General features: G+C 54.1%; 2 protein-coding genes across 16 annotated transcripts; one reads left to right on the plus strand and one right to left on the minus strand.

Annotated features, from left to right (window-relative positions):
* Window positions 1-18,619, plus strand: TMEM98 (transmembrane protein 98). 4 transcript variants are annotated; one of them, XM_050935094.1, is made up of 7 exons: window positions 1-288; window positions 8,362-8,567; window positions 10,229-10,360; window positions 12,915-12,948; window positions 13,652-13,767; window positions 14,560-14,619; window positions 18,153-18,619. In XM_050935094.1, the coding sequence occupies exons 2-7, from the start codon at window positions 8,386-8,388 to the stop codon at window positions 18,361-18,363; spliced, it is 735 nt and encodes a 244-aa protein (XP_050791051.1). In that variant the 5' UTR covers window positions 1-288; window positions 8,362-8,385; the 3' UTR covers window positions 18,364-18,619. The 4 variants fall into 4 exon arrangements, with proteins under 4 accessions (XP_050791051.1, XP_050791052.1, XP_050791054.1 ...); XM_050935095.1 differs by having other exon boundaries at window positions 1-219; XM_050935097.1 differs by lacking the exon at window positions 1-288 and adding an exon at window positions 2,177-2,260.
* An 84-nt stretch (window positions 18,620-18,703) lies between these two features.
* On the minus strand, window positions 18,704-23,087 carry LOC127040646 (uncharacterized). 12 transcript variants are annotated; one of them, XM_050935090.1, is made up of 8 exons: window positions 22,457-22,870; window positions 21,999-22,080; window positions 21,790-21,959; window positions 20,864-21,111; window positions 20,617-20,725; window positions 20,461-20,544; window positions 19,759-19,850; window positions 18,704-19,495 (listed from the first exon to the last, which is right to left on the minus strand). In XM_050935090.1, exons 5-8 carry the CDS (start codon window positions 20,631-20,633, stop codon window positions 18,774-18,776), a joined length of 915 nt encoding a protein of 304 aa, XP_050791047.1. In that variant the 5' UTR covers window positions 20,634-20,725; window positions 20,864-21,111; window positions 21,790-21,959; window positions 21,999-22,080; window positions 22,457-22,870; the 3' UTR covers window positions 18,704-18,773. The 12 variants fall into 12 exon arrangements, 3 of the variants coding, with proteins under 3 accessions (XP_050791047.1, XP_050791044.1, XP_050791045.1); XM_050935087.1 differs by lacking the exons at window positions 19,759-19,850; window positions 20,617-20,725; window positions 20,864-21,111; window positions 21,999-22,080 and adding exons at window positions 19,907-19,959; window positions 20,108-20,160 and having other exon boundaries at window positions 18,704-19,471; window positions 21,880-21,959; XR_007771486.1 differs by lacking the exons at window positions 18,704-19,495; window positions 19,759-19,850; window positions 20,864-21,111; window positions 21,999-22,080 and adding exons at window positions 19,863-19,959; window positions 20,108-20,160 and having other exon boundaries at window positions 20,461-20,725; window positions 21,862-21,959; window positions 22,502-22,870.
* Between the last annotated feature and the right edge of the window lie 2,266 nt (window positions 23,088-25,353).

Genomic DNA, 25,353 nt, shown 5'->3' on the forward strand with positions numbered 1-25,353 from the left:
TACCCTGTCAGGTTTGAGTCTGTTCAGTTTTACTCCTAGCGCACATAAGCACACCAGTCAGGAATGCACCCAAGCCAGAGCACACGGTGCGGATAACGGAGTGGGCACTTCTCCGCATGGAAGTAGCTGGGAGAGAGTCCATCTTGGTTGAGGGGAAAGCAAATTGTTTAACCAACGCTGGCAAGTTGGACCCTTTTGTCTGACACAAAATATTTCCAGGTAACTGCACAGTGATCCAGGACTGAGGGCAGCCGGCAGCCTTGCTTCCAAAGGGGAAGGATCAGTTTGGTATGTGATCTGCATTTTTCTTTCCAGGGCTGTGTTTGAGCTGGGCTTGCTAATGAGAACACATTTTAAGGAACTTTAATGCAACTTAGCTTTAATCCTTTAAAACAAACTATTCAGCAAGTAAATGGCTAACCCTGAGCACTGCTTTGTTTTCACTCTGTGAGCAGTTTGGTAGCAGAAAAGACATTCAAACTGTAGCATTAATCCTATTAAAGAACTCAAACATTCCTGGGGGAGGTTGCACTTTGTCGACTGCTCTTTTCCCTCCTGGGAGTTGTTAGAGAAGCCATCATGAAATCAAAATTCCTTTGCAATACGTTATAAATTCACCCGAAAGGCTAGGCTGTTCCTTCCTTCTTGTTGGGTTTCTAGCACAACTTTATAGGAAGGCTTTTGCTGATGATAGTGACAATCAATTTTTGTTGGGGGAAGGAGGGTGCTCTCTAAAATAAACTTAAAATGAGCTGAAGGCAGAGTATGGAGTTAATATGTGAGACATCCCTTTCTCAATACACTGAGAGAGAAATGTTTTGTGGGCCGGGTTCTCAGTGTAAATCAGCACAGTTGCCTTGTGGACGTGAATTAGTTTCCACCAGCTGAGGATCTGGTCTAGTATATTTAGAGCTTGGAGATCGGCTACAGTAAAACATGAAAATGATGGCTGATCTCGGGGGTTTATCTGCAGTCTATAGGTAGAATTCTGTTGGAATTCTACGTAGCCCCATTGTGTTCGCAGGATGGTGCAAAATGTGCCTGAATTACTGTCTGCAGCGATTTATCCGGGCTGCCAGACAAGAAACATGGTTCCACCATCTAAATGGGAATATTACAGAAGTGAAGGTAGACCACAAAAAACTTGCACCAGTAAGAGGGAGAGTGCATTCACCCCAAAGCTGGGAGGTGGGGTGAGGTCCAGCCCCAGGCAGGGGACCCTAACTAGACTCCCTTTTACCACACTGTTGTATGGCAAATGAGATGAGGGCCCAGTGCTGGGAAGCAGAATATGGCAAATAGCACAATGTAATTTCAATCAGAAAATGACACAGTCAAAAGTGACTGTCACATATTTAAGCAGGGAGGACACCAAATGTTACACCCAGAAATCTCAGCTGGGCCCAGAGCCCCACTGTGCTTAGGTGCAGAACAAACACATAGCAAGAGACAGTACAGGACAGTATTACAAGCTAAATAGACAAAGCATGGGAGGGGGAAACTGAGGCAAAGAAGGGTGAAGTGACTAACCTGAGGAGCCCAGATTAGACTCAGATTTCGGAAAGCCACTGGACCACACTGCCTGCAAGCATAGGTAAGCGCCTTAATGTGCAGACATTACAATGCAGCCTTGTACTGTGAACTCACTGTCTTAACTTTCCGTCCTGAATAGCCCTATTGACTCTCACCCTTAACACTGAGCTAGCTTTAAAAAAAACAAGGAATCGGGCATCTTCCCATGGTGCTTGTGAGCACAGCAGGAGCCCAGGGTTCAGGTCAGAATCGGCACTTGTGTTGAGATCTGCCTCGGCAGAAAGTTTTCTCCATTGTCTATTTCTTATTTCAGGATGGCCTGAATGGTTTCATGTTGCCACTACTGCCCTGGCTGCCAACATGGGCAGGGGTGTGCACAGGAATACAAATTTGGCCGCTTTTGGAGGGGCACTTTCTGTGCCCCCATGGTCAGAGGAGCTGGTTCTCCCACCCTGCCCTGTGGCCTCAGGGCTGGTGGAGCTTGCTCTCCCCCGGCAGCAGGAGGAATGTCATCTTCCGCCCCGGCCCAGGGCTGGAGGAGCTCGCTTTCCCTGCCCCGACCCTGGAGGAGTTCTGTGCCTCCACTGATTGGGTGGGCGCATGCCCCTACTTGCCACCCCGCGCACGCCCCTGAACATGGAACCATGCAGAGTGCTTTGTTAAACAGGCTCTGGATTCATTTGTTGGGGGTTTCTGGATTTCTCACCCAAATCAGTGAAAACAGCAGGTGAGTGTGAAAACCAGCTGTGCAGCCTGAAAGCTACTAGTGATACCAGCTTCTGCAAGGGGGCATTGATCTGCCTGGGACTGCTGGCAAGGAGGAGCTGACTGACTTGGACTCACAAGGGGCCAAAAATTATGAATTTAAAAAAAAAATAACAAGGGTTTTGTGGGGGGAGGGGTAGATTTGGCTTCTGGTGTTGGAGCACTGGAGGTGGGGGCATGTGTTCAGGTTTGCTCCACAACCAGGAGAGCTAGAAAAGTTCTTTCTTTGCAAGGAAAGTGTCTCTCGTGATCACCTGACTCCAGCAGCTGGGGCTTGAAAGAACACCAAATACTGACAATATAACCACATGGGGAGGGGGGCAATGCGGCCAGGAGAAAGCAAGTGGTGAGCTCCCAAAGGGAGGAAGTAGGGGCTGTGGGCCCTGCCAGGGACAGGCCAGAGGGAGCAGGTGTGGAGGCCGATGCAGCAGCAGGCCTGGACTCCCCACCATTCACTGCAGTGAGGGTGACAGGTTGGCAGAGGCGTGACGCTGCAGCCCCAGCCCTCCCAGCCAGGCAGCACCATCCCTGCTGGGTTTGCAGCAGCTGGGATATTAATCACTGGGGTAAAGGTCAGGCTGAGCTGTGAGTGTTTGCTCCATTTCCCCGGCCCTGCGGAAGTGCTGGAGGCTGGCTGGCGCTGCTCCTCGGCAGTCAGGTAGGAAAGCTCGGAGCTTTACTCCAGTTTATAGGATCGGACCATCCTTCTGAGCTCACCCTATGGCCCTCCTTGCTCTCCCCATCCCTGCCTGCCCAGGTCCCCCAGGGCAGAGACCCCGAGGGCAGACACCGGCCCTGCGAGAGCAGCAATAACGTGCTCTGCTCAAGGGCTCTGGGCTTGCAAACCAGATTGTCCCAGCTCAGCTTGGCAGCTGGCCGAGCTCCCTGCCCCTTTTGTGGGTCCCTGTGCCAGCAGGGCTGGGACTGGCTGCTCTCTGTGCAGTTTGGAGGGAACCCGCGGCACTCTGCACCTGGTGCTGTGGGGCTGGGCCTGGGTGTTCCACGGGCTGTCTGGGCCAGGCCTGGGTATCCCATGCTCCCTTTGCCGTCTAGGCCAGGCCTGGGTATCCCACAGTCCCTGGGCTGTCTGGGCCAGGCCTGGGTATCCCATGCTCCCTTTGCCGTCTAGGCCAGGCCTGGATGGGGTCTGGGTTACCAGATCTCGGTGCGGTCTGAGCCTGGACTGGGTCTGGGCACTCCTGGATCCCTCAGCTGTCTGGGCCCCTGTGTGAGTGTTGTTTTTATTCTAACTCTGTTAGAATAGTGAGCAGGGCTCTCCCTCATGCTGCACTCCCCCTCCCGGCTCCCCGGCATCCGTCTATACCTCTCAAGAACAGTGCACGTCCCCTCCCCGCCAGTCAGGGTGCTCAGGGATTGCCATACAGCGTGTGCTCATGGGGTCGGGGATCTGTGCTATCGGGCCCAAGCCAGGTTCAGACACTGACTGGGCTCTGTGTGCTTGAGGCCTGGCCCCAATACAGGTACTTCCATGGGCCTGTCCCAGGGTCTGCATGTTCCTGTGTCCCTGTGAAACAGGCCCAGTGCAGAGCGAAGGCTGAGGGATGTCAGACAGACAATAAAGATACACTAATAACACAGTCCTGATCTACCTGGGCTAACGACTCTGGGATCTTCCCCAGGCAAAGACCCGGGGCAATTTTCTGCAGCTTAGCAGATTCTAAACTAAGATTTTTGGAAAAGAAGCTGAAAACAAATCAACAACTAAAAAGAGGCCCCCTTGCAACTGCTCTGGGAGTCTCAAATAGCTGGGGCAGGGCCATGGCGACATACAGCAGAAATTGGACTGAGGGCAGCAGCAGACAGACATCTTTTAAGACACCCATGCATTGTGCAGCGGCAGTAAAAAAAGCAAACGGGATGTTAGGAATCATTAAAAAAGGGATAGCGAATAAGACAGAGAATATCTTATTGCTCTTATGGTACGCCCACATCTTGAATACTGCGTACAGATGTGGTCTCTTCGTCTCAAAAAAGATATACTGGCACTAGAAAAGGTTCAGAGAAGGGCACCTAAAATGATTAGGGGTTTGGAATGGGTCCCATATGAGGAGAGATTAAAGAGGCTAGGACTCTTCAGCTTGGAAAAGAGGAGACAAGGGGGGATATGATAGAGGTCTATAAAATCATGAATGAGTGGAGAAAGTGCATAAGGAAAAGTTATTTACTTCTTCCCAAAATATAAGAACTAGGGGCCACCAAATGAAATTAATGGGCAACAGGTTTAAAACAAATAAAAGGAAATTCTTCACACAGTGCACAGTCAGCCTGTGGAACTCCTTGCCTCAGGAGGCTGTGAAGGCTGGGACTATAACAGCATTTAAAAGAGAACCAGATAAATTCATGGAGGTTAAGTCCATTAATGGCTATTAGCCAGGAAGGGTAAGTAATGGTGTCCCTAGCCTCTGTTTGTCAGAGGGTGGAGATGGATGGCAGGAGAGAGATCACTTGATCATTACCTGTTAGGTTTACTCCTTCTGGGGCACCTGGCATTGCCCACTGTTGGTAGACAGATACTGGGCTGGATGGACCTTTGGTCTGATCCAGTATGTCCATTCTTGTGTTCTTAGGAAATGGAGTGGGGGTGGGAGATAGCCAGGACATGGTGAGGGAGAGGGACTGAGGTGATGAAGGCAGCTCCCCAAGTGTTCAGAAATCATGAGTCAGGCCCCAAAAGTTACAAGATTGGTTTAAAAATCATGAGATTTTAAAAAGCAACAAGTTCTGGCCAAGTCACCCACAAACAGAATGGACTGCAGTGCCAGGCGTCTCCTCACAGCGCCAGCATGACTGCTGTCCACAGCCGGCTGGCAATTCATTAGGCTGGCACTGATCCCGTGAAAACAACGTCATATGACCTTGGCGGACAGGTGTTTGTGAGTGAAAGCCGGCCAGGGGTCTAGAAACATCACCACCTCTGGCCTTGTCTCCCACTCTTCTCCTGAGCCTCTCTCCCCTCTGGCTTGTTCCATCACAATACAAGCGTGCTCAAGTCTCTCCCACCTTCAAAGAACCCACCCTGGACCCCATTTGCTCTCCACCTACCTTCCATCTGTATGCTCATTGAATCACTGTCTGGAGTGCCTCCTCCAGTCTCATGAAAGACCCTCTTCAACCTAGGGGCTGCCCTTGCACGCCACTGAAACTGTTATGCCAACGTCTTTAATTACCTCTTCCAAGGCAAAGCTCAGACCCTGTGCTCCATCCTCATCAGCTGCCTTTGACACCATCAACCATGAAATTTTGTCCTCCCTTGGCTGCCAGGGCTCTGTCCTCTCGTGGTTCTCTTCATACCTCTCTAATTGTTCCTTCCATGTGTCCTTCGGTGGATCCTCCTCATCACCTCTCCTTATTTCTGGGGGTTTCCACAGGGCTCCATCCTTGGTCCCACACTTTTTCTGTGGGCAGTCGCCCCTGCAAACAAATTCAGCAACTACCTTGGGGCTGGTGACTGACTCCCAGATCTGCCTCTCTGCTCCAGACCTGTCCCCTGCCCAAACTAAAATTTCTTCCTGTCTCTCTGATGGCTTCTAGTGGATGGCTAGACATCAGCCCAAGCTCAACATGGCTAAACTTGACTCTTAATCTTCCCCCCAGTTCTTCCCCAATACCTCCTTTCCCCATCACAGAAGACAGCACCACAATCCTGCCCATCACTCAGGCCTGGAAACTGGGCATCCCTTGAATCAGCCCTCTCTCTCTCCTCATATCAGTCTGTCTAAATCTTACCTGCTCTTTCTGCAGAACGTTTCTCAGCTCCGGCTTTCCCTATCCCCAGGGTTGGAGCTCTGGTGCAGGCTCCCATCCTATCGCATCCTGCTCACCATAACATCCTCTTGGCTCACCTTGGCGCGTGCCGTCCTGCCCCGCTCACGTCCATTCAGAATGCTGCTGCAGAGTTCATTTCTCTAATCTATTGCTGTGACCGCATCTCCTCCCTCATTGCATCCAGCACAAGCCGCTTGCCTTCGTTCAAGTCCCCAATCCCCACTGTACCTAGTGTCTCTCGTTCACTATCACAATGGCAACGCTTGCCTCTGAGCAGCCTAGGAGCCCAGCCTCCTTCGTCCCTGCTGCCCCTTGTACTTGGGAGGAGCCCCCCGAACACCTGCAAAGCCGCCTGATTGGCCAGGCCCTCCTCAAAACTCTCCTTTGCCATGATGCCTGCAAAAGACTTGACCTGCACTAGGCTGCCAGTGCTCTGGAACCACTGCCCTGCCTGCTGACCAGGATTGCCTCATTGTTCCCCTGTGCTCCCTTGTCTGTCTGTCTCCATCTGTTGCTTTGTATCTCATACTGAGATTTTCAGCCCCATAGGCAGAGACCATCTTGTGTACAGTGCCTGGCACAATTCCTGGGTGCTGCCAGAAAAATAACAGTCATGCTGGGGAAACGTGGGAAGTGGAGACCAGGCCTGAGGTGTCCAAGTGCGCACACAGGGCTGCTTCAGCGCATACAGGGCTCTGGGAACTGGGCCCTGGCACTCTGCTGGCACTGCTATGATTGTGCTGGTTATGCTAGGAGCGGGGCATCTCTGTGACTGGCTGGGGAAGAGTGACCTGAACCCGGAGTGTCCTAGCTAAGTGGTTTGTAACCAATGCTCCCACGAGGCAGTGTTTAGCCAGGTCACTGGGAGGTGCCCACAACCTGAGCTTCACCTGCACAGGCCGTGTGTCAGTGACAGGTAGTGTGGTCTAGAGGGTAGGCTCTGGCGTGGGAGTCAGGGAACCTGGCTTCTCTTTGTAGCTCTGTCGGTGACCTCGGGCAAGTCCTGGCCCTTTCAAGTGTCTGTTCTTTGGGGCAGGGGCTGTCTCAGGGGTGTTAGTACAGCGCCTGCACAATGGGGCTTGCACTCGGGTGAGGGCTGCAGGTGCCTCCACAGAATAAGTAATAACCATGCTTGTGTTACTCTGTTAGCTGCCGTGCTCAGTGTCCTGGGGCGAAGGTGGGCACCAGTCGCTCTGGCTCTGACTAGATCTCACAGGTCACCAGGTTCGACCCAGTTAGTCATAGAGTTTAAGGCCAGAAGGGGCCATCTGAACCTCCAGGCTGAGCCCCTGTGCAGCACCGGACACCAAATCCCACCCAGTTGCCTCTGCACTGAGTCCAATGATATGGATTAGACAAAAGCATTACGGCCCTCCAGAGAGTGACCTGCAGTGCACCACAGGCAGAGAATGGGGGCACCGAGGTGCCAGCATGCCAAGGCCTCTGCAGTGGCAGGGAATTGATTAGTGGAGTGTGAACAGATGATCTCAGTAGATGAACAATCCTCCACGCTACAGAGGAAGGCGAATCCCACCCCCACCCCAGGTCCTGCCAATCTGACCTGGGGGGAAATTCCTTCCCGAACCCGAAAAAGGTGATCAGTTAGACCCTGACCATGTGAGCAAGACACACCAGCCAGGCATGTGAGAGAGAGGATTCTCTGTACCATCTCAGAACCCATCTCCAGCAGCATCCATCTCTGATGCCTCAGAGGAAGGAAGAAAAAATAACCCAGACTGCATCAGGGGAAAGAGTTGCTTCCTGACCCCAGCAGGTGACAGGCTGAAGCCCTGAAGCATGAAATTGAGAACATAAGACATAGAACTGGAATTAACCCCCTGGGCGAATCCTAACCCCAGCCCCACACTATAGGCCACTGATCAGTTCCTGGCCAGCTGCTCTCCTCTCACTGTGTAGTTTGACCTGTCACATTAGAACTACCAAAAATGCTTCCAATTTTGACATTTCTATGAAGTTTGGAATTTTGAACACTTGAAAAATAAATGGGAAATTTGGGTGCAAATCCCTTTCTCCCCTGCCCCACTCATTTTTGGCCTGCTATAGATGGATCCTATCAAGTCATAAAGAGTTTGGAGTGTTCCATTCTGAAACTGGAAACAATGGGGGGAAAGTCTCAAAAATGGTTGTGAAATGTTTCCCTGACCAGCCGTCTCTCTACGGAGACATTTGCTTCTTTAAAGTTTTCTAGATCATCTGAGCAGCGATGGGTCCCGACACTTGCTCTCTGGGTGCTCACTCTGTGCTGCTTTGTTCCAGATAAAGCATTTCTGGAGGTGCCTCATGAGATGGAACTGCACATCTGACTGCACCCAGGAGAGCAGCTCGGCAGAAATGGAAACCGTGGTGATAGTTGCCATCGGCGTGCTGGCTACTATCTTCCTGGCGTCCTTCGTGGCACTTGTGGTGGTTTGCAGGCAGCGCTACTGCCGGCCTAAGGATCTCCTTACTCACTATGATACCAAGTAAGTGTCCAGCCCTCTCCTTCGCTCACACCAAATTAATAGGGAGGAAGCAAAAAGACTGATTGAGAAGCGGAATGAAGGGGGGAGCATGTGCAGATTTCAGAGCTGCTGGTACTGACAAATCCAGGCAGTGCTTGATGCACCGGAGATGCACTGCAGAACTTTCCACTACCAGGCCAGGTTGTCTGCCACCTCAACAGTCGCAGCCAGTCAGTGCCTCTGCCGACGGTGGCTGACAACTGACACAGAAATGGCAAGATAACTAAGGCAGAGAGCATGATGGCAGAGAAAAGCCTTGTCCTCATTAGAAAACTGTATGGCTTTGACTGCACTGCTGGACTAAGGCAGGGCACCCCGGGCTGCGGATGTGGTTACATGGAGATCAAAGTGCTTTACGAAGTGGGAAGGGGAATAGCTACAAGGCACCTTTATCCCAGTGTAACCACATCCAGGCCAGTGGGGTGCATTGCCTTAGGCCCGCGGTGCGCTCCCCCTAACCACCAGCATTATACAAACCTGGGGGTCGGCCAGGCCTAAGGAGTTAGAAACTCAGATCCCATTGAAAATTAGTTGGAGCAGAGTACCCATCTCCCTTACGCTCCTTTTAAACCAGCATAGATGGTTTCTTTGCATTTCCTGTCCCCACCCAGCAGGGACACAGCACAATTCTGCCCCAGGCGGAGGGGGAGAGAGAGAACAAACCACATGAGACAAATGTGCAGTCACATCACTTTGTGCATGACCGGAAGGTGCTCAGGTACTGGGATGATGAGGCACCTACACAGATTAGACTAACTTTTATGCGACAAGGAGAATATTCCCCAGTGGACGAGTTTGTGCGCACAGTGAGAACGACAGGCTGTCACCAGCACTGAGCACATGTTGAGGCAAGAATCTGAACTGACCACTGACCCCGTCCCACTCTGTCGGCTCACCCTGTGCAGACTCAGGGATGCTCAGTCAGTTCTGAGTGTCCCTGGTGGCAGTTATCCCCGGGGTAACAACAGAAAATCCAGATGGGTCAGTAATCATTGCTAACATTTCCAAGTGAGAATTTCTTGCAGAACCCGAAGGTCCACGCTCACCTGAGCCCTGCACCTTCGGACATCATTTACACCCAGGCAGCGTGCTGCGTGCCACCTTCTGAAACGCAGGACCCATGGGGGAGTCTTGGGTTGGGCCCCCAAAATCGCAGGTCACTTTTGAAAATCTTGGCCAGAAGCAGCTGAAAATAGAAGGCTCTAGCAGCTCAAATTCTGCGAAGCGTCCAAATGACTTGGAAGCCTACGTCCCATTTTCAAACGTGGCTCTCGTTGACAATGGGAATTAGGCACCTAAATGTCTTTGAGGCTCTGGGCCATAGGCACTCTTGGATATTGTCCCCCCAGGCTCTTTGGGCCAGACTTACAAAGATGGTCGGGGACCCAAAGCTGGAACTGGGAGCTGGGCAGGATTTTCAAAAGCACCTAGACAAGTTAGGTGCTAACTTGTATTGAAATCCATGGGGCTTGGGCACCAATCTGCCTGGGCACTGCCCCTAGGTGCCTAAAGTCCTTTGTAAATCTGGCCCTTGGGTGCTCCGAGAACGTGCCCCTTAGTTATTGCCATCACAACTGCCCCCCTGTGCCAAGTGCTGAATGACCCATTCCTGTTTGTTCCAGACCGATCGTCGACCTTATTGGGGCAATGGAGACGCAGTCGGAGCCCTCGGAGCTCGAGCTGGACGACGTTGTGATAACAAACCCCCACATTGAGGCTATTCTGGAGAATGAGGACTGGATCGAAGATGCTTCGTAAGAGTTTCAAAGCTGCCTCTTGGGTGATCTTTAAAATGGGCTCCATGCTCTGCCTGGTTACGTTCCAGAGCCTCCCTTGAGAGCGTGCTTTTATCTAGAGCAAAATCACTTGCTGTCGGCAGCGGGATGGTCTTGTGGAGCAGCCTTGACCTAGGCATCAGGAGACCCAGGTTCTAGCCCTAGCTCTCCTGGTGACCCCATCCCCCTTTGGCTGATTAGTGTGTAAACTCCTTGGGGTGGGGCCCAGTCCCCAGGCGCTGCTCTAATACAAAGCACAATCATTCAGGGCCCCATTGCCTAAAGGCAGAGCTCCGGTGCCTGCCTATCTGAGTCAGGAGTGCAGCCGGTGCCGCATGTGTCATCTGACAGTTGTGCAAACCCAGGTGTGTTTAGAGCCCTAATTTGCAACTCCAAACACTTGTGGTACAAATCCCTGGCCACAGTGTTTGTGGCCAGTGCAAAAATGGAAGCCAGGTGTGGAATCTCTAGCCCTGCTGCAGCCCTCTGGCTCGGTTCCAAGTGCTCCGAGCCATTGCTTGTCAGGGTGGCTGGTGGGGTTTGGTGTGAGGAACTTTCCTTGGCGTGTGCGTGATTCTGCTTCAAAACACAGATGCTAGAGGTGGAGGGTTAACAAGTTAGTAAAGATTCAGACTTGAAGGCCAGAAAGGACCCTCCTCTAGTCCAGCGTCCTGTCTAGCACAGAGAATCTGAGGTTAAGGCCAGAAGGGGCCACCAGGCTATCCCACTCAGGGGTTCCTGTGTCAGGTGCTAGACTCACCAGGGGACTTAAGCTCTGATCTGTCTCTTTAAGCATCTACATCCAACATCTGGGCACCGCTAACGCTCAGCTGCTACTTCTCCCTGGAGGCACCTTGATCCCCACAGGAGTCTCAGGCGACGTTTCCGTGATGGGGCCTGTAGCAGCAGAATCTGGTGCCATAGCTCTGCTGGCATAACCCTGTTGTGCAGACGCAGCCTGCAGCTCTGGAAGGGGGTTTTCCATCCACCTCCCCGAGCAACAGGAGCTAGGGGTTAGGTCGGCATAGCTCCGGTGCTTAGAGGCTGGATTTGTCCCACCCTTGAGTGCATGGATCTAATTGTTACGTGTAGACCAGCCCTGTGTTCCCGCCCGTCGGCATGCATTAAGCTGCCTGTGTCCTGACGTTGTCCCCTCGACTGACATGTGCCCCACCCCAAGCCTCAGCATGACTCTCAGATGAGCCGAGAGGTGCCCCTGCGGCAGGTGTGCTCGGAGCATGCCCACCCGCACGCAGACTGCTAAGAAGTAATGGAGAGCAGGATGCATGTGGCAGAAATACACAGCCCCAAGGGTGGGGCACTCACGGGGGATTGGGAGACCCATGTTTGTGCTCTGGTGCTGCCTGCCATGCAACAGGGATCTGAACCCCAGCACTCACCTGCCCTGTGCTAGAGAGTCCAGGGTGTGCTCCCTCCCTCTCGATGCATTTCGTTAGGTGTTCAGAAGGGAAGGGCTCCGACGGGAGAGACTGAGAGAACCTCACCCAGCATGTGCAATAGCCTGGCACTCCCCTGAAACGTGGCAGGGCTGAAAGCAAGGCAGGCAGCGCGGGGACTGGAAACGGGTCTGCACACTCCAGGGGAATGCACTGACCACCAGGGTCTCTTGCTGTCTCTGGTTTAGCATAAGAAAGGGCTGGCCTGGCTCAGGCACCCACTCCAGGGCAGCCAGGGTCCGCGCTGTGAATCTCGAGGGAAAGGAGGTGTCTCCCTCTGGCCTGTCAGCCAGACACCTACAGCCCAGAACTATAGGGATCATGGGTGCCCAAGTACCCTGGTGGATCTGATCCCTAAGCCCTGCCCCTGTCCTCTGCATCCACTCCCTGCTCTGCTGGCTGGCCACTGAGAATCCCAGTCTTAGGTGCTGAGCCCTCCCTGTACATTGTATGGGGCTGTGGATTCCACTGGATGGCAGGGCACCTCCGGCTGACGCTCCAGTGCTGAGCAGAGCAGCACCCGAAGGCCCTCAGCCCCATGCTCAGAACACCTCTGCTGGAAAGAGAGCTCCAGCCTTGGGTGAAAGACTCACGTGGGGGAGAACCCACCTCCTCCCTCAGCAGGCAGTTACATGACCAGCTGCACTGTAGCATAGACACTTGCTACAGTGACAGAGGTGGGGTTTCCACCCCCTCGAGAGGCACTGGCCAGGGAGGTAGAAGAATTCCACCGACGACTTAGCCGTGTCCATACTGGCCTTAGCACGGTTTAACTGCGTCTCTCAGGGGGTGAATTTTTCACATTGCTCAGCCATGGAGGCAGATTGACCTCAGTTTTAGGTGAGGACCAGGCCTTCCCACCCTGTTAGACAAGCGCACTCTGCTTCCAGCTGGATCGCGAAGGGCTTGGTTATGAAGTAACATTGTAATGATACCAGTGAGGTCCGTGATGAGTTCTACTCTGTGGAGCCCGTGGGAAATGCTTAGCTGATGAAGTTTCTGCCACAGGCTGGCGGACAGAAGAGCTGGTAACAAGACAGAGCTTTCCTAACCAAAGGCATTCGCTTTCTTCACAGGGGCCTGGTCTCTCACTGCATCGCTATTCTCAAGGTAAGTCCCCCACACAAACTGCCTCCCCTGTGTATTAACTCATGCTGCTGTGCAGGGAATCAGCGCTAGGAAATAAGTAAAGGGTCTGGAGGATTCTCCCAGAGGCTTCAGGCTGGACCCACACAGGAAATTTACACTCCCACGTGGCAGCTCTTAGGGAATCCACAGCCCCAGGCCGGGCCCCCAGGCTCCCTGTACGATGCATGGGCGGAGCAGGGCACCTAAGAATGGGCTTCTCAGAAGCCAGAAAGATGAGCAGGGAGCCACCTACACTAGATAGTAGGAAATGCTGAGGGGAGAGATGGGGCCTAAGACCTGCCCCCTAAGGGATTTGGGCACCCATCTCTCTGCTTGGGATTCTCAGCTGAGAGCTGTCTCCTGGGGCCAGCTCAGCCCAGCATAGTCACTGTGCCCTTATGCCCAGTACCTGCTGGTTAGCTCCCCTGAGATGTAGGAAACCCAGGCTGCAGTCTCCACTCTGCCTAGTTGGGAGCAGGGACTCCAACACAAATCTCCCCTCCCCCAAGGGGGTGGGAGTCCCACCAGCTCTCCTGTTGAAGTTGTTCTGTGTATGAAATCCATAAATAGTCATTGGCCTGAGAGCTGTGTCTCCCAGGGGAGCACCCTAACCACTAGCTCCCAAGTCCTTCTCTCTCTCGCTGGCCTCCAATGAGCCAAGCTGGTCACTTCTCTCTCTCAACAGATTTGTCATACTTTGACAGAGAAGCTCGTTGCAATGACAATGGGCTCTGGGGCCAGAATGAAATCTCCCGCAAGCCTGAGTGACATTATTGTGGTTGCAAAGCGGATCAGCCCCAGGTGAGTGCAGGGGATTGGCAGTCCATTTCGCCTGAGGGCGCACAGCTGCAACTTGATCTGCAGTTCCAAAGGCCAGGCAGCTCCTGGAAACATCAGGCATCTTCAATAACCCCTGAATGACGAATTCAGATTCTCAGTAGTGTGGACTCCAAACATCCAAACCTCATGTGAGTCCCAAATCTCATGAGATCTTAACAATAATAAATGGCTTTTTATTTGCTGTTTGGTCTCTGAGCCATTGGGGTCCCATTCCCAAGCCCTACTCCACAGCCACAGGGGCTAGAGCCTTCCTTGTGTGTGTGTGTGTTTTTTTTTAATGTAAGCTGAGAGTCTCACCTGATCACAGGAATCCAGGAGCTGGAGCTTTAAGAAAAAACACCAATTATCAATGAGACCGGGCAACACTGTGTGGCTCTTCCTGCCCAGCAGAGGGCTTGTCACTTTAAGGATCAAACCCAACACTTTGCGTTTCAGCCAGAAAGCTGGAAACCAGTGACATCTGTGACAGGGCTCAAGAACCAATTTCCCAGGGCTCAGCACCCACAATTGGGGTCAGATTCTCAGAAGAGCTCTGCTCCAGTTACACACCTCAATAAGTGTCTGGCGTGGCTGGGGATTGGCATATGAGTCTAAGAACCTGCAACGCTGGCCCTAGGTGCCTTCCTACGCTGCCAACGGGAGAGGTGCCGGGCTCTGAAATGTGCTCGCTAAGGGGAAAAACCAAACCACTACCAGGGCACTTGCAAAATACAGTGAGAAACAAGCAATGGTCGCTCTCTCTCTTCCCCCTAGGGTGGATGATGTTGTGAGGTCGATGTACCCGCCTCTGGATCCCAAGCTTCTGGATGCACGGTAAGCTCTGGGACACTGGCTCTTAGGGTGTCATTCTTTAGCCACAGGGGAACAGCATCAAGGGGCACATCCGCACGAGAATGCCCTGTAGCCCAGTGATGAGGGTACTGCCCAGGGGGGTGGTTGATTCCTGTTCAAATCCCTTCTCAGCAGGCAGAGCAGGACTTGAACTGGGGTCTCCCCCATATCCCAGGGGAGCAGCCTAATCCCTTGGCTAGAAGTGATGAGGGGGGTCTTCCTGCCAGCTCCCCTGCCCCTGCCATTTTACAGAAGTTCTTTAGGGCCCTGAGCAAGAAGCAAGCTCCGAGCACGCCTGCCGGCTTGGGTCCCACAAGAAGTTAGGCGGAGGGTCACCTGCCTTCCCCCAGTTCACACGTCGCACTGGGACGTGTGGACGCCAAGCGTGGGGCTGCAGCGCGTATGCACGCAGGCAGAAACGTGGGCAACGAGACAGCCTTGACTGCAAAAATGTGGTGCCCAAAGGGTTTAGGGGCTTACAGTGTTTGACAGCTGCTGAGCGGGGGGCTCACGAATCCCAGTTAGGCCTGATTCTGGGTCTCAGGTATCTACCGTGGCAGTTAGGGTGCCCACATCCTGTTGTGGACAAGCTCCCTAGTATTATATATTTTCCTACGTTGCTGCCTGGTGGAGTTTGCGCCTTGCTCTGGCACACACATTCCTTCCCAGCGCTCCAGGAGAAGCTAATGCTGTGGGAACGTGCTGTTTGCAGCCATCCTGAGGGCCCGATCCTGGCCTCGGTGCCTTTCCCAGGGCTTCCCCAAAGAGTGAGGAGCAGCTGGGAGTGAATTTGTGTGTGGGCTGTGGGAAGGTGCTCGTTTCCCGGGAGATCAGTAAGGTCTGCCACACCTGCATGCAGGGCTCTGGCATTGTTACCACGAGCCCACGGTCAGGGACAGTGCCTCACTCCGAGAGTCGCAGCTTGGCCCTTACCTCCCCCTTGCTCCAGGGAGATGTTTCCTGGGCCAGTCCCTCCCCTAGGGCAGGTGCTGGCTCTTCCAGCACAGCTGAGCCTGGGTTGGGGATGGAGTCCTAGCACCTGCCCACTCCTCTCCCACATGTGAGACCTGTATTGGCTGCGCTCTCTGGCCCACTGTGATGCAGGTAGTGCGCACAGTGTGATACAGGCTCTCTTTCACCTCCATAGCCCCTTGCGTGGGCGCAGGTGGAGATTTAATGACGGCCTAGGTGATCAGCTTGGGCTGTAGAGAAGGGGAACGATCCAGACACTTGATGGGTGCAGAGGGTCGTGGCCATACAGGCACCACCAGGATGGAAGCAGTGTCCTGGTGTAACCCACACTCATCCTGGGTGTGGGTTACACTGGCAGATAGGTACATCTCTGCACAGCCATCTGCAGCCAAGAGACTACTGCTGTCCTTTGGGCTACTGTCAGGAGCTGGGCCTAGCATGCTGGGTACAGAGGCAGCAGCGGCAGCCATCTTTACTAGAGGCATGCCACATCACTAGTGAGATAGCGGCCATCTTTGCTAAGGGCAGGAGCAGCTTCGAGCCCATGGGGCAGCTCCTAGCCCATTGTAACCACTGGGAGGGAGAGTTTAATGGCAAAGAGAAATGAACAGCATTGATGGCCTTGCTTAACTGCAACTAGTGTCCTCCAAGGTGCATTTGTCGCTCGTCTGCAGCGAGTTTAATTGTATGAAAGTGGGCAGGACACAGATGGGCCGTTTATTAGCAAAAGAGGTGGGAGAAGGTGAGATGCTGCAGATATTTATCTTCTTAGAGTTTATTGAAAATCTCTCCCCACTAATTCCATCTGTACACATAGATTCTGCACTGCACACTTGGGGAGGGTACCCTAGGTTCTGCTGCCTCCAGAACAAAGTGGTTAAAGAACAATAATTGTGACAGATGTGCCCAGGGGCTGACTGAGAATGGGGCTCAGTTTGCACAGGGCTGGCCAAATAGTCCCTGTGTTACGTGAAAACACAAAACAGCCTTAACACTGAAACATAAATGTGAGGATTCTCGGGGTACCCAGGACTGTGGGTCACTTTGTTACTCCTCTGCCTTCAGCAAGAGGAAAAATTACTTGAGCTTAACTGGGTGTCAGCTCCCTGACACCTCCAGTCTGTTGGCCCCCAAACCATCTCCCCAGGGCTGTGCCAGCCCATACTTTGCCTTGCCAGTTAACGAGAGGTGCACCCTGTCCTCTGAGCCCTTGGAAGTGTCCCCTGTAGTATCCAGCCCTTGTCCCCTGAGCTCTCACAGAATAGCAGCTTTGCTGCCTTCCAGGAACAGGGCACAAAAGCATGAATGATGCAAGTCAGGATCAGCGCCCCGTAGAACACGCAGCACTGGGACATCGTTATAGTGGAACCAACAACATGCTTATTAGCAAAGATGAGAGCTTAAAGCGCAAGTGAGCAAAGGTACTGGAAACCAAAGGCTCCCTCGAAAACCAAATCCAAATGCAACGTCTAAAGCCTAAACTTACCAGGCTATGCTCTGGCTAAGGCCATTTCTCGCACCCAAATGTCCATTGTGGCATTTCCCACTGGGGCAGGCCGGCATTCTGTTTTCATGACTGGAATAGGCCTGTCCAGTTCCTGCCTGGAGCGTCTCTTTGCCTTCAGCTTGTATCCCCAAAGGTCACTGTTTTTCCTCAGATACAGTCAACCCCCCTGTTGCTTGTTCCCTGGAGTGGTCTTCCTTGCTAATGTCCCATTCCTCTGTCCACTTCAGCTGTGACTGGGGCTTCCACTGTGCGAGCTCACAATGCTGAATTAGACTGAGATATGCCTCTGCCCTCCTGTCTGGAAAACACCTGCCTTCCGCTTTGGTTGGTGACAGATGTTAAAGCAGAGGGTCCGGGCCCATACCTCATTGCTGACACTGCAGCTGTGCAGCCATTGTACACCGAGATTAACGCCCACTCTGGCCTAGGGTCTCCCGGGACATCACTAATGGAGAAGTACCAGGCAAGCAGGATGCTGAGGCAGTGAGTTTTCCAGGCCTGCCAGGAGCTGCTATTACACCACAGTGAACACTTTGCCAGTTGGCTCCCATGGGCCTCTCTGTCCCAGCACAGGACTGCTGAGTTTATGCGGTGGCTGGCGCCTGGGCCATGACTGGGCCTCCGCTGTAGAATTACTAATACCCCTATATAATAATACCACCACATAGCTCCTGGGTCACTCTCAGAGTGTAGTACAATGGAAATTTGTACAATTATCCCTACTGTATAAAGGGGGAAACTGAGGTACGGAGCGGGGCAATGACTTGGCCAAGGTAACCCCACAGGCCAGTGGCAGAGTCAGGCCTAGCACCTAGGTCTCGTGTCCCAGTCCACTAAGCTGCCCACTGGGCCACACTGCCTCCTGCTGAGAGATTAATAAAGCTACTAGTTGTTAAAGCCCCTTTTTGGCATGTCCCGCCCCATCCCTGAGCAGTATCAGCGGGGAGGCTGCAGAGGCCAGACCTCCTGCCCAGGCACCGTGGTACAAAGGCCTGGTGTCCTCAAGCATTGTAACAGCATCCTGGTTGCCTTGCAGGACAACAGCCCTGCTGCTGTCAGTCAGCCACCTCGTCCTGGTGACCAGGAACGCCTGCCACCTAAGCGGTGGCATGGACTGGATCGACCAATCGCTGTCTGCTGCGGAGGAGCACATGACGGTGCTGCGCGAAGCTGCTCTGGCCACCGAGCCGGAGAGAAGCATCGCGGGGGGCGCGGAAAGCTTCCTGCAGGAGCAGTCTGCCATCTGACGCAGGTGGCACGGCCTGCCCTGGTGAGGGCTGACGCTCCACGTTCTCAGGGCATCCATGCTGCTGCTCGGTGCACTGAGGCGGTCAAATATTTGCATGAGCCATGCAGAGCTATTAGTATATTGACACTGAACTGTTACCAGAGGGTAGCTAAGGCAATGCGTTTCTGCCAGTCCCCTGCTGCTTTGTAGTTTGGTTGAAGTGCCCTGTGCATGGAACAGTGGGGCTCTGATTAATAAAATCCCATGAGAAATCAGACCATGGGAGGGGTTTCTTAAGCTGATACGGGAGGCTGCTCCTGTTTCTAAATCCACCCCAGGCTGAAGCTCAGTAAACTGTGGACCCTGTCCTGTGGCTGCTGCGGGCAGTCTGCAGAGCCTCAGCTGCTAGGAAGTTGCTGCAAAGCTGATTTAAGGGGTTTCCAAGGAAGATCCCCTGCCTGGTACGAGCGGGTTCCCCAGGCGCGGGGCTGGCACAATAGCCCTGCACCACCTCCTCCAGGCAGTCCCCAGCGTAAGGCCACCAGGGACAGGAGGAGGTGTGTTAACAGAGGGAGCAGGCATGCACGGGGCCCCTGCTAGTCTGCGGCAGTGGAGCAGCCCATGGGAGGCTGTTCCATGGCAACATAGGGTACCCCAACCAGACCAAGTGTCCTGAAGGAGCAATGGTGGCATAACGCTGCCCCACCCTCCACCCATCCCTCTCCCATGCTGCATCTCCTGAGAGGCACAGACTGGCCTTCTGGGTAACATGGAGCTTCTTATCAGCCCAGGGCAGCATTCCCTGGGGCCCAAGATAAAGCACGTTGGGACAAGCTCACCCGCTGGCTTGTCTGGGAGCTTGGAGAGCGTGGAGGAGGAGGGGCAGCAGGGTTCTGTAATATAATGCAAGAAAATGCTTATTGAAATCACTGAGTCTGTGGAGACAAAACCTGACAGATGCCGAGAGAGACACATAGACAGACCCAGAGACATAGCTAGCCACGACATACAAAGACAGACAGACCCAGAGACATAGCTAGCCACGACATACAGACAGACAGACCCAGAGACATAGCTAGCCACGACACACACACAGACAGACCCAGAGACATAGCTAGCCACGACATACACAGACAGACCCAGAGACATAGCTAGCCATGACATACACACAGACAGACCCAGAGACATAGCTAGCCACGACATACACACACAGACAGACCCAGAGACATAGCTAGCCACGACATACACACACAGACAGACCCAGAGACATAGCTAGCCACGACATACAGACAGACAGACCCAGAGACATGGCTAGCCACAACACACAGACAGACCCAGAGACGTAGCTAGCCACAACACACACACACACAGACCCAAAGACATAGCTAGCCATGACACAGACAGACAGACAGACCCAGAGACATAGCTAGCCACGACACACAGACAGACAGACCCAGAGACATAGCTAGCCACGACATACACAGACAGACAGACCCAGAGACATAGCTAGCCACGACATACACAGACAGACAAACCCAGAGACATAGCTAGCCACGACACACACACACAGACAGACCCAGAGACATAGCTAGCCACGACACACACACAGACAGACCTAGAGATATAGCTAGCCACGACACAGACAGACCCAGAGACGTAGCTAGCCACGACATACACAGACAGACCCAGAGACATAGCTAGCCATGACACAGACAGACAGACCCAGAGACATAGCTAGCCACGACACACACACACAGACAGACCCAGAGACATAGCTAGCCACGACATACACAGACAGACAGACCCAGAGACATAGCTAGCCACGACATACACAGACAGACAGACCCAGAGACATAGCTAGCCATGACACACAGACCGACAGACCCAGAGACATAGCTAGCCACGACACAGACAGACAGACCCAGAGACATAGCTAGCCACAACATACACACACAGACAGACCCAGAGACATAGCTAGCCACGACACACCCACAGACAGACCTAGAGATATAGCTAGCCACGACACAGACAGACCCAGAGACATAGCTAGCCACGACATACACAGACAGACCCAGAGACATAGCTAGCCATGACACAGACAGACAGACCCAGAGACATAGCTAGCCACGACACACAGACAGACAGACCCAGAGACATAGCTAGCCACGACATACACAGACAGACAGACCCAGAGACATAGCTAGCCATGACACACACACAGACAGACCCAGAGACATAGCTAGCCACGACACAGACAGACAGACCCAGAGACATAGCTAGCCACGACATACACAGACAGACCCAGAGACATAGCTAGCCACGACACACACACACAGACAGACCCAGAGACATAGCTAGCCACGACACACACACAGACAGACCTAGAGATATAGCTAGCCACGACATACACAGACAGACCCAGAGACACAGCTAGCCACGACATACACAAACAGACCCAGAGACACAGCTAGCCACGACATACACAGACAGACCCAGAGACACAGCTAGTCACGACATACACAGACAGACCCAGAGACATAGCTAGCCACAACACACACACAGACAGACCCAGAGACATAGCTAGCCACGACACAGACAGACAGACAGACCCAGAGACATAGCTAGCCACGACACACAGACAGACAGACCCAGAGACGTAGCTAGCCATGACACAGACAGACAGACAGACCCAGAGACATAGCTAGCCACGACACCCAGACAGACAGACCCAGAGACGTAGCTAGCCACGACACACAGACAGACAGACCTAGAGACATAGCTAGCCATGACACACAGACAGACCCAGAGACATAGCTAGCCACGACACACACACAGAGAGACCCAGAGACATAGCTAGCCACGACATACACAGACAGACCCTGAGACATAGCTAGCCATGACATACACAGACAGACCCAGAGACATAGCTAGCCACGACACACACACAGACAGACCCAGAGACATAGCTAGCCATGACATACACAGACAGACCCTGAGACATAGCTAGCCACGACACAGACAGACAGACCCAGAGACATAGCTAGCCATGACATTCACAGACAGACCCTGAGACATAGCTAGCCACGACACAGACAGACAGACCCAGAGACATAGCTAGCCATGACATACACAGACAGACCCTGAGACATAGCTAGCCACGACACAGACAGACAGACCCCGAGACATAGCTAGCCATGACATACACAGACAGACCCAGAGACATAGCTAGCCATGACACACACACAGACAGACCCAGAGACATAGCTAGCCATGACATACACAGACAGACCCAGAGACATAGCTAGCCACGACACAGAGAGACAGACCCAGAGACATAGCTAGCCACGACATACACAGACAGACCCAGAGACATAGCTAGCCACGACACAGACAGACAGACAGACAGACCCAGAGACATAACTAGCCACGACACACAGACATAGACAGACCCAGAGACATAGCTAGCCCCGACACACACACAGACAGACCCAGAGACATAGCTAGCCACGACACACACACAGACAGACCCAGAGACATAGCTAGCCACGACACACAGACAGACAGACCCAGAGACATAGCTAGCCACGACATACACAGACAGACAGACCCAGAGACCTAGCTAGCCATGACACACACACAGACAGACCCAGAGACATAGCTAGCCACGACATACACAGACAGACAGACCCAGAGACATAGCTAGCCACGACACAGACAGACAGACCCAGAGACATAGCTAGCCATGACACACAGACAGACCCAGAGACATAGCTAGCCACGATATACACAGACAGACCCAGAGACATAGCTAGCCACAACACACACACAGACAGACAGACCCAGAGACATAGCTAGCCACGACACACACACACAGACAGACCCAGAGACATAGCTAGCCACAACACACACAGACAGACAGACCCAGAGACATAGCTAGCCACAACATACACAGACAGACCCAGAGACATAGCTAGCCACAACATACACAGACAGACCCAGAGACATAGCTAGCCACGACACACACACACAGACAGACCCAGAGACATAGCTAGCCATGACATACACAGACAGACCCAGAGACATAGCTAGCCACGACACACACACAGACAGACCCAGAGACATAGCTAGCCATGACACAGACAGACAGACCCAGAGACATAGCTAGCCACGACACAGACAGACAGACCCAGAGACATAGCTAGCCATGACACACACACAGATAGACAGACCCAGAGACATAGCTAGCCACGACATACACAGACAGACCCAGAGACATAGCTAGCCACGACATACACAGACAGACAGACCCAGAGACATAGCTAGCCACGACACAGACAGACAGACCCAGAGACATAGCTAGCCACGACCTACACAGACAGACCCAGAGACATAGCTAGCCATGACATACACAGACAGACCCAGAGACATAGCTAGCCACGACATACACAGACAGACCCAGAGACATAGCTAGCCACGACACAGACAGACAGACAGACAGACCCAGAGACATAGCTAGACACGACACACAGACATAGACAGACCCAGAGACAAGAGATAGAAGCAGGCAGTGGGCGCTGCGCTGCACTGGTGAATCCCACTCCGCAAAGGGAAGCCGTGAGAGGCACTGAGCAGCCCAGGGCTGGAAGCCACGAAGCACAGAGACCCAGGCCCTGCCCACTTTATCAGCTCCCCTACAGCGAAGCGCAGCCTCTGCCACCTGCCCAAAGCTACTACGCCCATGTTCAAAATGGGGGGAGGGGTATGGCCCCCCCCTGGGGGTGTGGGGTCCCCTCATTAAAATCAGGCAACTGGCAGGGTGGGGAGCACATGGGAGGTTAATGGGGCACCTGCACCAGCAGGTTATGGGGGCACCATGCCAGCCCTGGTGGGTTATGGGGGCACCACACCAGCGGGTTATGGGGGCACCATGCCAGCTCTGGTGGGTTATGGGGGCACTGCACCAGCCCTGGTGGGTTATGGGGGCACCGTGCCAGCCCTGGCAGGTAATGGGGGCACCATGCCAGCAGGTTATGGGGGCACTGCACCAGCTCTGGTGGGTTATGGGGGCACCGCACCAGCCCTGGCAGGTAATGGGGGCACCGTGCCAGCAGGTTATGGGGGCACTGCACCAGCCCTGGCGGGTTATGGGGGCACCGCACCAGCCCTGGTGGGTTATGGGGGCACTGCACCAGGCCTGGTGGGTTATGGGGGCACTGTGCTAGCAGGTTATGGGGGCACCGCGCCAGCCCTGGCGGGTTATGGGGGCACCACGCCTGCTCTGTTTGGCTGGGCTGTGTTGTGTTATATTAGGGCTTGGTTACACTCGAAACTCCAAAGCGCTGCCACGAGAGTGCTCCCGTGGCCATGAGCAGCACCAGAGTTTCTGGCACCCTAGGCAGACTTCGGGAGGCAGCATATTGTGCGCTCCCCAGGGGGCGCGCAGGAGCTTCTGGTTCCGCTCCCATCGTGCCGTCCAAGAAGGACCCTCTGCCGAAATGCCGCAGGCAACAGCGGCAATCACTGAGCTGCTCAATTGCCTGCCGCTGTTTTCTGCGGCACGTTGGCAGAAGGTCCTTCTTCAGCAGCACGATGGGAGCGGAACTGGAAGCTCCTGGGTGCCCCGTGGGGAGCGCACAAGATGCCGCCCCCTGAATCCTGGCGCCTGAGGTGACCGCCTAGGGTCGCCTAATGGAAGCACCGGTCCTGCCCGTGGCAGCGCTTTGAAGTGTGAGTTTGGTCGCGGAGCCAGCGCTGGGGAGAGAGCTCTCCCAGCGCTGCAGGTACTCCACCTCCCCGTGGGGATTAGCTCCCAGCGCTGGAGCCGCACTCCGAGCGCTGGGGCACTGTTTACACTGGCACTTTGCAGCGCTGTAACTTGCTGCGCTCAGGGGGGTGTTTTTTTCACACCCCTGAGCAAGAAAGTTGCAGCGCTGTAAAGCACCGGTGTAGCCAAGGCCTTAGCAACCTGGGCTTTTCCCAGCCCTGCCTGGGCTGGTCAGCACATGGGGCCCTGCTCTGGGGGGGAAGCCAGAGGCCTGGTGCTGGAGCTGTGGTGTTCAGTGCTGCTCGCACTAGGGCCAAGCGTGACCTGCTGGGTGCACTGAGCTTAGCTGTTTGCAAAATAGGTGACTGACAGTCACCCTCCCATCCCGAGGCTCCAGCTCAGCAGTTACATTACTGCTTGGCTACATGCCACACTTGTCACAGCAGTGACTGGACTGCAGGGCTCCAGCCCAGCGGATGGAGCGGGAGCGGCACTCTCATCCTGTTCTCCTCCGGTCACATGAAAACAGGAGACTTTAGCTCTCAACGCTGCATCCCTCGTGACAAATTCTCAAGAGTTAGCACCACCAGGCAGCCGGCCCATTGCTGCCTAAAGCAGAGCCGCAGAGGTGCCCAGCCGCTCGGGAACGTGTGAATTTGAAATGTTCATTAACTCTGCACAAAACGCGCCAGTTCTTTCCGAAGTCTGCAGCTGGACACTGATTATTCCAGCTTTGACACTTCACTGTGCGAAGGAAAACGCTGCTTTTAACCAAATTAATTGAAAGGGCACAATCACAGACACACTTTCCTCACCCCGTCACACCCTGTGTACGTTCCTCATTGCCAGAGCTCTACCCCTAACCCAGGGGCCGTGCCGGGGGTGAGTCCTGCCCGCGGCCGGCTGATCGCTGCTGCCCGCTGCACACCAGGGGCGCGGCTGGCTCCGGGCTCGCGTCACGCTGCCGGCGGGCGGGCACCGGGGCGGGACCCAGCGCGGCGGGGGCGGGGCGGGGCCAGGCGAGCGGGGCCCCGCCGGGGGGGTGGGGCGCAGACCGGGGCCCAGGGCTCGGCTCGGGTGCAACACGTGCGCGGCCAATCTGGGTCATGTGCCCGGCTCGTCACGTGCCCTCCCGGGGACTCCCGCGGGGCCAGGGGCAATTTCATCCGCACGCTCCGCCGCCTTGAGGCAGCGGCCAATAGGAGCGAGTCCGGCCCCGCGCCTTGGCCAATCAGAAGGCGAGGG

This window comes from Gopherus flavomarginatus, chromosome 25 (genome assembly GCF_025201925.1).
Source record: "Gopherus flavomarginatus isolate rGopFla2 chromosome 25, rGopFla2.mat.asm, whole genome shotgun sequence".
Lineage (NCBI taxonomy): Eukaryota > Metazoa > Chordata > Testudines > Testudinidae > Gopherus > Gopherus flavomarginatus.